Here is a 15,138-nt window from a genome sequence, read left to right on the forward strand (position 1 = left end):
AAGGGTGTCTCTTAACAACAGAGTCACAGTGGTCTTCAGAGAGCGGAATTATCTGATTCATGAGATTAGGGATTATTGAATTCAATGGAAATATAATTGACTAAAACTCTCCAGATCTCAGTGAAGTTCTCATTCATTGAAATGTGTACAAGGGTTCCAGTCTCTTCAGGGTCTTCCCACAGATAAACTACATACCCAATCTATTGGATGCTTATAAAGGATGAGCACACTTCAAGAAAGCACTTCAGACATTAATGTACCAACCCATTAATATTTTAATTATTATTAAGAGAATAGCTTCAAATAACACAAACATGATGTTTTACTTAAAGTGAAAAAAATGCTTACATATTAAATTGTAGGGTAATCAGTATGAATGTTTTATGTAGGTTTCTCTTGAATGCAGATTTCCATTATGTGAAAAATGTTAACATTATTGTGGCTTTACTTTTTGTTTCCCCTACAGTGTGACAAACGGGAGCCAGATGGCATTCGAGTGGCTCCAGTTCCTCTCTACAATTCTTTCCATGATGTTTATAAATTCATCAATCTGCTCACTTCTGTACTTGGCTCTGTAGAAACATAAAATAGCAGTATTTTCCACAGCAACTAAAGCAAATAAAATGGAAAGCCTGCAGTTACTTTATTACTATTATTCAAGTCTTAATTATTGGAACTATTTAAAAACTGATTACAATGAACTGGAAATGAATTCCATACTTTATAGAAAACATGACAGTTCTGCTAAGGATCTGTGGTCTTGAGAGCTCTATGGCTGTCCAACTTCTTGGTGTTTGGTGAATCAAAGTATTTATTGGTGCAAGTATTATGTACACATAATTGATTATCTGTCACATTTCATAGTTAATGAAATGTTTTCTGTTGGTTTAATTATAATTCGAATGACAATTTCATATGTATGTAGAAATTTTTGTATCAATTTTAGAAATATTACTTTGATTTTAATTTACCAGGCAATTTGTTATAGGCACTGCCATTGAACAGTCTGAATATGTATGCTTTTTACAATGTTCCACCTAACGCCAATCTAAGGAACACAAAATACATTTTCTAGGGCAGTGGCTTTCAAATACTTTGGTCATGATCTATACTACCAAATGCATTTAATATCAGGGTGTAATTTGTGTACATGCCTTACTTCAATGATTCTAATACACAACTTTTAACACCATTTTAACATCCAATAAAGAAGAAATATCTTTCAATTTTCATTCAACAGCTTCTTAAAATTGCCACTGGCCATTCTTTCATGTTACCATCCCAGACGCTGCCATGATTCTCACACTGAGTATATATCATCCTAGATCTGGTTTTAAAGTTGTATACATAGTAGAAGCAAAAGTTGCATAAATTATTTGCCTGTGCTTTAATATTCATTACTTTATGTCATCACAACAAATGTTGGTTGAAGTTCATTAAATTGATTTCTTTACTCACTCCTGGATCCTAATCCATTTTTCATGGATGTCTTTTTATTTAATGTTATCATAATCTCTTGCTTTTGTTTAATGGGAATCACTCTGGGTAAAAGACTTTAGATGCTTCTCTTCTGTAAAAGAGTGAAATAAATCACGTGAAGATTCTTGCAGTTGAGGACCACAGTTAGGAAAAAAGTGCTCATCTCTCAAGCCCTGTCCCAAATCTATGGACTTTTCTTATTCACTGTGAAAAAAAAAAAAAAAAAAAAAAAACAACCTACAGTTACATTCAGCCCTGTAAGATCCCCCTAGTTTTTAGCTGTTGATGCCATAAACACTATTCATGAATTGGCAAAATATTCCACACTTCTGTACATAAGCAGCAAGAAAAAGTAAGTACGATGTAATTATTGCCCATGATGAAACAAATTAACTTAGCCAACCACTTTGAATGGCAGAGTTAAATAAAAAGTTGCAGAGCTCCTACACCAACACCAGCAACTACTGATATTTATGGAGTACTTCCTACATACCATGTATTCTGCTATTCTATTTATATGTTATCTCATTTAGCTGAGTAGTTGCATAATTACTTTAGAAGTGCTTTCCACCTCCACTTTTGGCAAAACTCATCCTCATAGATGGAAAAATTCTCAAGACCTTAAAATCTGACCATAAATGACTTCATCTAGAAGAAACAGTTTTTGAACCTCGTAAGTGAAGCTGCTCAGTCGTGCCCGACTCTTTGCGACCCCATGAACTGTAGCCCACCAGGCTTCTCCGCCCATAGGATTCTCCAGGCAAGAATACTGGAGTGGGTTGCCATGTCGTTCTCCAGGAGTTCTTCCCGACCCAGGTCTCCTGCATTGAAGGCAGATGCTTTACCATCTGAGCCACCAGGGAAGTCCTAAACCTCATAGTGGTACATTAAAAAGACATAGCTTCAGCTCACAGAGGACAGGCGGCTTAGTGGGGAAATAGATTGCATACCTATAAACATCCAAGTAAATATATACTCACAAACTATAACTTCTTCTGTGAAGATAAATGGTGATATTATGAGAGAAAAATCTTAGGGGTATTCACTAAATGGTTGAGTAAAAGAAGGTGTATGAAGGCACTTATCAGTTTAAGTTTCAAAGTATTTCATGTTAATTACATCAGAATTACATCAAATCGTGTTTAAAAACCATTCAAACCATAATCAGCACTTTGTCCTCATCAGGTAGGTGAGAAACAGTATTAGAAACTTTCTCCCACTTGCATCCCCCTCTCTCCCTAAAGAGATAATCATTGAATTAAATGCTGTGTTAATCATTTCCTTTCTCTAAAATTTTATAACTACATATTTACCCATAAAAATATATTAGCCAAACTTGCCTGTGTGAACTTTATATAAATTTAATCATACTGTATATATTCTTCTGCTTCTTTTGTTCAGCTTCTTATTTTTGGAGATTCACTCATTTGTTAGACATAATTTTTCATTTATTCTCATTGCTGCTCAGTAATTTGTTATATAATTGAAATTGTTAATTCATTTTACTACTGATGAAGACGTGAGTTATTCCAAACATTTGTAATATTGCAACAGTGCTGCTATTAACATTCTTAGTGTACACATTCAAAAGTACAACCAGGACACACAACTGTGAAAGTGCTGAGTCACAGGCCAAACACATGTTCAACTTTGCTGTGTACTGCCAAACTTTCCCAAAGTGACTGTACCAGTTTCCGTGCCAACCAGTAGGACATGAAGATTTCCACGCTCCTCACCTTTGCCAGTGGTAGCTGTTGACTGCGTTCATCATGTGCGCATGTTAAAACAGCCAAGGTGATTATTATTATTATTATTAAAATAACAGAATAAATTCTTTAGCTTCCACACATGAACAAAAGGAAAAAAAAAAAAAAATGAACACACACACACCACACCAGTTAATGCTTCAGACAACATTCTTAATTTGTGGATTAAATCACTGGATTTTACACTTGCCCAGCCTCTTTTGCTTTCTGTTTTCTCCTTCCCAGGTTTGTGTGTGTGTGTGTGTGTGTGATAAGTGATAATTGTTTCAATAAAACATATTTATCCAAATCCCTGTCTGAAGGTCTATTCCTTGGGAACTAAATTTAAGACAGCATTTCCTTTAGCTACTCTTAATAATCATAAATATTAATATTTTATGTGTGTGCATGCTCAGTTGCTTTAGTCATGTCCAATTCATCACAACCCCTTGGACTATAGCCTGCCAGACTCCCCTGTCTATGGGATTTTCCCATCAAGAATACTGGAGTGGGTGGCCATGTCCTCCTCCAAGGTATCTTCCTGACCCAGGGATTGAATTTGTGTCACCTGTACTGCAGGTGGATTCTTTATCCATTGAGTCATCAAGGAAGCCCAAGAATTTTATATTCCACATCTAATATATGATGAATTTACAGTTGTTTCTGTTGGTTTTCACATAAAATGCTAGTTTCCTTGTATATATTGTAATTGTTAACTTCACGGTACTCCTTTATCTTGACCTTTTGAAATTCTTTGAGAACTGGGTTAAAGTGTATTATTTGAAAGATACTCATGCTTGCTTCTGCCAGTTGCCCTGGGTCACTTGTGACTTTTTTTTCAGGCTTTTCAAATCACATGAACAGCATGCAACTGGATAGGTTAATCCATGCGGGGACCAATTAATATTTACAAATCTTCAGAAGATAAATTTTTCTTACTGGTCCTTTACATATTTTTGGTTGTCAATATTATGCCAGGCTCTACTATCAGCATACTTACCTTGACCATTCTAGGCTTATCTCATGTCCTATTTACTTATCAGCTCTGAAGCTCAGTGACTCTGGGATTTGGCACATACTCAGGATGAAAACCATGCTTTGATCCTGAGCTTACTTTGATCTTTGCTTACTTCCCAGGTTTCTGTTTTAATTCATTTTGGGGTTCCAAGAATTTCTCACTTCCATGCCATCTCATTTTAGAAGGCTTTTTTGGTTGTTGTTTTTCTTTTGTTATTTTTTATCTGGTATCGAATCCCTTACAACATGCTAAACAATCAAGTGAAGGTTTATGACTGAAAACCAAGACACTGTATATACTTCTTGTTTTCTTAAGTATCAGTTCACTCAGTTCAGTTGCTCAGTCGTGTCCAACTCTTTGCAACCCCATGAATCGCAGCACGCCAGGCCTCCCTGTCCATCACCAACTCCCAGGGTTCACTCAGACTCACGTCCATTGAGTCAGTGATGCCATCCAGCCATCTCGTCCTCTGTCGTCCCCTTCTCCTCCTGCCCCCAACCCCTCCCAGCATCAGAGTCTTTTCCAATGAGTCAACTCTTCGCATGAGGTGGCCAAAGGACTGGAGTTTCAGCTTTAGCATCATTCCTTCCAAAGAAATCCCAGGGCTGATCTCCTTCAGAATGGACTGGTTGGATCTCCTTGCAGTCCAAGGGACTCTCAAGAGTCTTCTCCAACACCACAGTTCAAAAGCATCAATTCTTCAGCGCTCAGACTTCTTCACAGTCCAACTCTCACATCCATACATGACCACTGGAAAAACCATAGCCTTGACTAGATGGACCTTAGTCGGCAAAGTAATATCTCTGCTTTTTAATATGCTGTCTAGGTTGGTCATAACTTTTCTTCCAAGGAGTAAGCGTCTTTTAATTTCATGGCTGCAGTCACCATCTGCAGTGATTTTGAAGCCCCCCAAAATAAAGTCTGACACTGTTTCCACTGTTTCCCCATCTATTTCCCATGAAGTGATGGGACCAGATGCCATGATCTTCGTTTTCTGAATGTTGAGCTTCAAGCCAACTTTTTCACTCTCCTCTTTCACACATGTGACAAATGAATCTTACTTTTTCAATAACTCATGCATATCTATATAAATATCAATTCTTTTATAATGATACATTTGGGTGCTATAGTAATACACAGGTCTGTTTATGTAACACTAAATTATATTTATTATACAAAACTTACTGGAAAAAAGGCTAGATGTAAAGTCAATAAGTTATTTTCAAATTAAAGAAATAAGCTTTCTCTACAGCTATTTTCTGCTCAATAACTTTCAACAAATTCTTGCATCCAAAACTATATGGGTTTATATTCAAATTCCATTATATCTTTGTTTCATAAATTGAGATTGTTAGAACAATTATTTCTAAGTATTTATAAATGGATTTTGGCATAATCTTAAGAGAGAAATCCACAAGCACCACGAAAGCACGTCATAAAACAATACAGTAATCACTGGGTTAGGGTACTACTCTCTTACTGAGAAGGTTGATTTGTTGCTTCTGTGGACCATTAGCATCTGCATTATGTGTTTGATAAAGGTGTGAGATACGTAACTGGCCCTCTAGTAAGTTCATTTTTAATCTCAGCAAGATATTCTCAAAGAACAAAATGATAAAGAGGACTGCTATAAACTAAAGGATTTAAACATTTTTGCTGTGGTTTGGCTTATTGGAATTATTAATTTTATTAATGATCTAGTGTTCCAATTTTTTACTGTTTCAAGTGGCTCCTGAATCCTTTGACATTACCTTGGCTATTTTTTGATTGCTTCATTGCTTTTTACTTGACAAGATGTAGGCTTACTTTGAATATTTCCTACTTCAAACTTGACATCACTCATTTCTTTAAAAATATTCAATTTCTTTTGGAAAAAAATGATATTTAGAAACTATAATCTTACCTGTAAGAGTTTTCATTACTTCCACAATTTTGACTTAAAGAGGATAGGAAATAAACATCTTTTAAGAAAAATTACATCTTTATTTCATATTCATATTTTCAATTTAACCTAGGATAACAAAACTTTTACTTAATCTACCTTATATTTTATTTATTGTGCTGGAAACCTTGGTTCTAATCATATATTAATTTCTAGTTTTATCATATACAGTATAATCATACAGAACACAACCACACAAAGAAAAGTTATTACAAGTGCCTATTAAACACAGTAATCTAACTATTCCTAGTGAAACATATTCTAAGGAAAAAACAAGTTTCCAAAAGCTCTTAATTTGTTTTCACCATATTGTTTATGATAGCTTTAGTATTACTAATTCTAAAACTATAATATATATAATACAATAGCATATATATATGATAGTATATATATATGATATATATATGACATATATGTATATATATCATAGAATATATATACAATAGTATATATTCATAGAATATATATACAATATATTCAATACATGCATATATATTTTATATATATATATATATAGTTTTAGAATTAGTAATACTAAAGCTATCATAAACAATATGGTGAAAAAGTTTCCAAAAGTTTCCAAAAGTTTCCAAAAAGTTTCCAAAAGTTCTTAACGTGTTTTCACCATACTGTTTATGATAGCCTTAGTATTACTAATTCTAAAACTATAATATATATATAATATATATATAATAAAATAGTATATATATTCATAGAATATATATACAATAGTATATATTCATAGTATATATATACAATATATTCAATACATGCATATATATTATATATATATAGTTTTAGAATTAGTAATACTAAAGCTATTATAAACACTATGGTGAAAACACATTAAGAGCTTTTGGAAACTTTTTGTTTTTTCCTTAGAATATGTTTTAGTAGGAATAGTTAGTCAGATTACTGTGTTTAATAGGCACTTGTAATAACTCTTCTTTGTGTGGTTGTGCTCTGTATGATTGTATGTATAGAACTATATACATAGTTAGGTTCACTGCTTTGGAACCAACTTTTCAATCTTTATAAATTCCCTTTTAAATTTAAAAGTTATTTTAAAATTGTGTAATATACTCAGATAATTTTAACTTCAAATCTGCAAGCCAGCTATAGTCAGAAAAGTCTGGATTCTCTCCTTATTGCTTTTACCCTATTTCCTCACCCTATTTATACATATCTTTTATGCTTTGGTACCCCATCTATTATTTTACATATATATAGATGGACAGATAGATATACACATAGATAGATAAATATAAACATAGGTAAATACATGTATATTTCTCTCCTTTACATGTAGTAAATATTGTAGCATATTGCAAATACTTGTTTCCACTTTGGAAAAACATTCATTTATAAACAAAAAAATTAAAGTTAATACTTGAGGAATAATAGAATTAGGATATAACTCATTTTCAGTTATTACTAGAATAATTAGTTCAGCAAAGATCAAACATTTCAGGAAAAGTTGATAAGCAGAGAATTGGATTGTTACCACCTAAACTCACTGATCACCACTGGTAATGCTAAAAATGGAGCAACTTCTTACCATGTGCTGAGGTGACGCAGTATTAAGCAGATAGAACCACGTAAGCAATATACTGCTGTCGTTCAGTCACTCAGTTGTGTCCCACTCTTAGCGACTCCATGGACTGCAGCAAGCCAGGCTTCCCTGTCCTTCACTATCTCCCTGAGTTTGCTCAAATTCATGTCCATTGAGTTGATGATGACTTCCAATCGTTTCATCCTCCGTCGTCCCCTTTTCCTCCTGCCCTCAATCTTTCCCAGCATCAGGATCTTTTCCAATGAGTCAGCTCTTTGCATCAGGTAGCCAAAGTATTGGAGGTTCAGCCTCAGTCCTTCCAATGCATATTCAGGACTGATTTCCTTTAGGATTGACTGATTTGATCTCCTTGCTGTCCAAGGGACTCTCAAGAGTCTTCTCCAGCTACACAGTTTGAAAACATCAATTCTTCAGCACTCAGCTTTCTTTATCTTCCAGTTCTCACATCCATACATGACTACTGGAAGAAACCATAGTTTTGACTATACAGACATGTCAGCAAAGTGATATCTCTGCTTTTTTAATATGCTATCTACATTAGTTATAGTTTTTCTTCCAAGGAATAAGTGTCTTTTTATTCCATGGCTGCAGTCACTGTCTGCAGTGATTTTGGAGCCCAGGAATATAAAGTCTGTTACCATTTCCATTTTTTCCCCATCTATTTGCCATGAAGTGATGGGATCTGATGCCATGATTTAGTTTTTTGAATGCTGAGTTTCAAGCCAGCTTTTTCACTCTCCTCTTTCACTTCATCAAATAATCAACCTGAGTCCAATAAAACATTGAGGGCTATTTTCCATTTTTATCACAACATGAGGAATGGAGCAACAAGCTAAATGACCCAACAGAGAAGCAAATATGGGTCATTCTACATGACCACTGGCTGGATTTCTTCAACAAATCACAGCATGAATAAAATAAGGAAAGGGTGAAGGAGAAGGAACTACTCTGGATTATAAGACTGAAGAGACAAAGCAAGAAAATGCAATATGTGGTGTGGACTTAGTTTGGATCTTCATTTAAAGACCAACGATAAAAAATATGCTGCTGAGATAACATTTGAGTGAGACAATAATTTTATTCAATTTGTTAGCTGTGGATAGCCACTGTGGATATAAGAAGATCCTAATATATCTAAACATATATACCATGTACAAAGAAATAAAACAACATGAAGTCTGGAATTTGTTTAAAATTTCCCTGGTCCCCTTCAGTGCTCCTCCAAAAAAGGATGATGCCGAACAAGTCACAACAAACTTAGTGGCTTTAAACAACACACATTTATTATCTTAAGAGTTTTGTAGGTTAGAAATCTAGCATTAGACCAAACTCAAGGTTTTCACTGGATTATATCTCTTTATGAAGACTTCAGGGGAAAATTCATTTCCTTGATTTTTCCAGCTTCCACAGACTGTCCCAGTCCTTGGCTCTGGTCTCCTTCCTGTCTTCAAAGACAGCGATGTTGCATCTCTCTGACGGCTCTTTCATAATCACGGCTCCTTCTAACTCTCCTCTTCTGAGTTGTTCTTCTGCTTTTAAGGGCCTTTGTGATTGCAATGAGCTCAGCTGGACAAGCCAGGATCATTTCCCTATTTTTAGCGACCTTAATTCCATCTGCAATCATTATTCTACTCTGCCATATAATATAAGATATACACACGTTCTGGGGATTAAGACACGAATATCTTTCAGGGTCATTATCATCCTATCCCAAAAAGATGATGAATGGACAGAAGAAAAGAAAGAAAGAAGGGGGAATTTTAAAACTAGACGATAATGTTTGGAATTCTGTATACTTTTTTAATGTTTGAAAATTAAGAAAAAACTATTAACAGTGATGACTTAGCTGAGAATCCAGGATATTTGCCTCAAAATTCATGCTTTTAATAAGATCATTTTTTTAATATCCCCCACTATATGTTCTCATGATGGAAACAATCTCTTCTGCCCCCATGTGTCAAAAAGTTGCTTCCATAATGCCCTTATGATGGATTTTTGCAAGGAATATTATATCTTACAATGTATTTGCATATTTGTTTTTTCATCCTACTTAAATATCCTAAATCAAATGAGAATACTTTAAAGCATGACTTCTCACGAAAAACAAAGAAGCTAACCAACACTGGATTTCTGGGCCTCAATCACATATACTCATATTATTTTAGGTGAAAAGAACTGCACTTGAGTGCCAATATTTACTAAACAGAGGTCTTAATTTACTCTTTCCCAGTATGTGGGAGCTTCATTTCATGCAGCTCTTCTTGCACTCTATTGTGCTAAAACAGCAAGCTTGTCAAGAATGGAGACATTGCAGTGATATATGCAGAGTCTATGGGAGACATTTTCTCTATGGGTTAACGTAAGTAGCTGGATCAAAGTCAGGACATAGATGCTACAGCTGGTCTGGGGAAAAAAATGGCAATTAAGAAGAAAAAAAAAGAACAGAAAGAGAGAATTGCAGACAGTCTTTTTTTAGGTGGCAACAACAGAACCAGACTGTTTGAATTTGGGAACTGACTCCAAATGTCACATTTTTCACTGAATTCTAAATAATATTGCTATTTCATAACTGTTATTTGGTTGTATTGATGTCCATACTAACTTACTTTATAACAAACTTGTTACATGTATTTTATAATCTATATTTGTTATCTTTCTCTTTCTTATATATCTTTCTGTCAACAATACTTAGGAGGATTGAAGAAAAGCATGTTAAAGCTTAGAGAACACTTCCTTTGAATGGCTTTCCGTCCAGTCAAAACTGGTGCATTTGTTGTGATCAATTCATGCACTCTGTGCAGTTCAATACCCAGTATCCATGTGATTACCTACCCATCAGAAAACTCCCTCTTCTTTAGAGATTTCAATGTGTATTTCTGTTAGAAAAGCAGAAATAAAATAAGATTAAGAGAAAACTAAATTTTAAATTAATTTCTTTGGGAAACTTGGGTAACATCATTTTAGGGGAGCAAAATTACTGTATACTAATCTATGTTTCCAGGTAATAGCCATCTATATCACAAAATAATAGCAAATTAATAAATGTGCATAAACATAGAAATACCCTCAAAATGAGAAGGGTCAAGAGTATATGGAAGATGTCAGTACACTTTCAAAACTGGAAAGTCAGCTGACTTAGCATGACAAAGAAAACTGAAATATAGTTGCCAGAATGAGAAGGGAGGCTATCAAAAGATATTAATTTAATTCAGGTCAAAGCCATTAAAATGTTTAGGAATTGGAGGTGCCTGCTATTTATGAATACCAGGATATACACATTTAAATCCCACCTTCTTACACCCATGAAGAGTTCACTTTCTAGAAAGGATCAACTCTTGTAACTCTGACTTAAGGACATGAGGACAGTTGAAAAGATAGACGAACCATTTAACTTAAAGTTGAGTGATTTGGTAAAATTTTGCAATAATGGTGAAAGCCCTTGTTCTCTTTTCTCTACTTGGTTCCCAAGAAATTATACATGCACCCAGGGTCCTGTTCAGTTCCCCTCCAGCCCAACCCAGGAATACGATTATAGAGCTCTCACTGAGAAAACTGCCTAGTCCAACTGATAGGAACTACAAATCTTTACATGGGTCTCATTGTGATATAGTGCCGCCCACCAATCAGGAAGTTCTGCCCCTGTACAAAATTGCTGCCCTTGATTTTTAGAGTTCTGAGTTTTAAATGAACAGCTATGAAGTATCACCGTACACTGAACAATAACATTCAAAATTCAGAATAGAACCCAAAAGAACAAACAGGAAATAAGCAATACAATGAAAAAGGAAGAAAAAGAAGAAGAAAGGGGGAAAAAAAGCTGCTGTTAAAAATCTTCCAATAGAAAGGAAAAATCTTTGAACAAGAAAACTATATAATTAAAAAGATTCAGAGAATAAGAAAAAAGTCATATATAATATCAGAAATAAATTTAAAGGAAATTCTAGACTATAAATGAAGAACTGTCTCAAAAGTAGAACAAAAAGATTAGATAGTTAGAAGTAACTAGAGGTCAACACCCGTCTAATAGTGGCTGCAAAATAAAAGGGCAGAGGAAACAAAAAGAAGAAAAATTAGCAAAAAAAGGAAACTCCTCCCAAGAACTTTTCCCAAAACAAAGATGTGCTTTCAGGAGAGGCTCAATAAGTACTAAACATAATATATTTTTAAAATATAAATCACATTATGGAAAAAAAGTAAGACACTGGGGATATAAAGAAGATTGTAACGAGTTTTCTAGGAAAAAATTGTTACATTAAAAACATCAGAAATCATGATGAAGAAATTCTTACTACCAAATCTGAAAGATAAAGAATAATGGAGGATATTTTTGATATTTAGATTAAAAGTTTTTCCATTTGAGATTTTGATTGCAATTCAAACTATTAATTAAATGTGAAGACAGAATAAAGATATTTTCAGGTAAGCAAGGTTTTAGAATGTTTTCTTTCCACGTACTACTTCTCAGAAGCTACTGGAAAAGCCTGAGCAGCCTGCACTCACATGCCCCTGGACACACACACACAGAGGCAATGAGATTCCCTAAAGGAGCATGAAGAGAGGTCTCATGACCACAGTCCTAGAGCAGAACCACTCCAGACTGGAGTAAGGGCTCCAAGATGTGGATATTTACTTCTCTCTGTGTCTGTCTCTCTCTCTCTCACACACACAAACTGATGAAATACCTAACGCCTCTTTTATTTCACTATCCTGATAAGAGTTTAAAATTCTATTAGAACTAATTTGAGAATTCAAATTAGTAAACAGACAACAATACTGAACAAATGTAAAAGAAGATAATTATTAACTCTAGAAATAAGGTTATACAATAAAAGAAACACTATCAGAGTAAACCAGGTGGTATAGAAGATGAACCCTCTATTTCTCAGTTTAATATTACAAAAATGCTACGTTCTCAATATATTGTAACGTATGCCGTGACTCTTTCATATGCACACCACACCAGCTGTATATCTATGAAGTTATGAACATGCAAACAATGAATACTGATGTAATGTAAATTCTGATTCCACTGTTATTTGGAGGCTGGAGGAAGAAAATGTGTATGTTTGTGCGTATGTATTCATGGGCCGTAGAGAAGAGGGAGATCTATAACTAAACCCTCAATTTTCAAGGTGGGAAAAATAATGCTGCAAATTTGAAGATGAAGAAATAGCTATAAATTTATATTTATGGAATAATATGGAACTCAATATAGTTAGAGACAGCTAAAGTGTTTCAGAGCTGTCACCCTTTGTTTAGGAGGACAGGAATTAAAAGTAAGTGTTGATGGGTCAGAGGACTGCTGTTTTGGATATAAAAGTTGAAACGTGTAAAAAAATGTGCTGTAAGATTTAAGTTCACAGACTCTGAAACCAAGATACAGGGTTCAAATACTGGGTCTACCACCTACTAGTTATGTGATCTTAATATTGGGTCTACCACCTACTAGTTATGTGATCTTGTGACATAAATGCTCAGTGCTCCCATTTCCCTTTTGTAAAACTAGACAATAATAGTATTACTTCATAGGGTTGTCAGATATTAAGCAGTTTAATACACAGAATAATTTAAATAGTGTGTGGCATACATTAATAGTGCTGGCAGTTCAGGGTTACTGTTAACTATTTACATGAGCTACTTTGACAAAATAATTCTTAAAAATACATGATACACTGTGCAATATAAAGAACTTAGTCAAGAAATAAGAATAATGATATTTAAAAACTAAAAGTTGATGAATTATCATTAGAATAAAACTATCTTAAACTACTAAAGTATGTTTCTTACTATTTAATTTCTAAACAAAAGCATTCATTAATTATGCTTAATTATGAAAGATTAACTTCTGTCTATTTTAACTATCAGTATATGATTATATGCCTAAGATATGAAATAAAACTGATTTCTAAAAAGCAGAATCTCATTCACCAAAGAAATGAAGACAGTAAAACTGATTTCAAACTAATTAATTAATATTTGTCAGAAGGCTAATTAATACTTATGCTAATATTTATTCTCTTCAGATGAATATTAGTCCTATATCTGCTTTGACATGCTCATATAATAGCGTGTATGCCCTCTGTGCTTCAATTTAATATTAAGATAATCCTAAATTCTCAACATGCTTTAAGATATGTCCTTATTCTTTCATATACAATTAATTAGTCCAAAATTTCAACAAAACAGACACTATTTTTTTTTTTTTTTGGTCTTCATTAGAGGCTAAGGACACCTATTTTTGGTTTGTTTCTAAAACCAACTATGTTTAAAGGCATGCTAATTAGAGGGAAAAATAAGAGGTAATGTTTGTTTGTGGTGGTTTTATTAATTTTAACATATACTAAGCCATGATTTTGTTTGTATTTATATTTTCAACATACAATGTAAATAAGAACACCTCCAGATATTCTTTTGGCAAGTACAAAAGCTGTTTATTCCATGGATGATATAGACAATAATGTATGGCTCATAATTAGAAAGAAAGCTGTAACTTAAGTTCTGATGGCATTCAAACAGTTTGTGTGTAACTAAACTAAGGCTGTTAGTGAATGGCAGCTTTAAAACATTTTAAACATGTGGACCAAAAATTGAATTTTTATTATTGTAAACGAAAAGGAAGATTTCTGGAGAAGGCTAGACAACATACTGTAATCCAAGCTTGAGCAAGTTTAGGAGGTATGGTGTCATATAAATAGAAACCTACTCTTCCCTTTATGTGTTTAACATGCATAATCTGAAAAAGAGAAGAGATATGGAGTGATAATGTATAACATCATACATCTAGTGCAGGAATAGAAATGCTTTTATTCTGAATATCAGAAACTCAAGGAAGAATCTCAATGAAACATATTTATCTTTGCAAATCTAGGTACATCCTGAAAATTTTGAATAAGATACATTTTATGAAAAAGATTAACTTGAGTGAGTTTGTATATGTGTATGTGATGACTGAAAGAGAAAATTGAATGAGGGACAAAATTTAATCCAGTCATTGCTGTCAAATATATGACAACATTTAAAGACATTTCTACCAAGTAAAGTTTGAGTACAGGAAAACTCTATGACAAAAAAAATATTTATACTCCTTTGTTCATCCAACTCAATATGAGCTATTTATAGCTTATGGAATATTTCAAAATTATATTCACAGTTTATTACATAGGGAAAATGAAAGAAAAGAATAACATAGGGAAAAGAAGTGACAATGGATTAAGAAAACTGAGAGAGTGAATTTCTTTATTTTGAAACATTTGTAATAAAATTCAATTCATTTTATTTGCAATGTTTAGGAATTTAGTAGAAAATCATTTGAAAATCATCTGAATAAAGATTCAGAATCCTGAATACTGTAGGTATTTTTATATTATTTACTATATATTGA

At 33.6% G+C, this 15,138-nt stretch overlaps 1 protein-coding gene across 2 annotated transcripts in view; it reads left to right on the forward strand.

The window, feature by feature from the left end:
* KYNU (kynureninase) overlaps positions 1 to 1,458 on the forward strand; it is a 118,105-nt gene extending 116,647 nt beyond the window's left edge. For both annotated transcript variants that reach the window (XM_005676180.3, XM_013969899.2), the window contains exon 14: positions 467 to 1,458. In XM_005676180.3, the coding sequence (XP_005676237.1) occupies positions 467 to 586 (120 nt within the window). In that variant the 3' untranslated portion in view covers positions 587 to 1,458. The remainder of the gene's footprint in view (positions 1 to 466) is intronic.

This window comes from Capra hircus, chromosome 2 (assembly GCF_001704415.2).
Source record: "Capra hircus breed San Clemente chromosome 2, ASM170441v1, whole genome shotgun sequence".
Lineage (NCBI taxonomy): Eukaryota > Metazoa > Chordata > Mammalia > Artiodactyla > Bovidae > Capra > Capra hircus.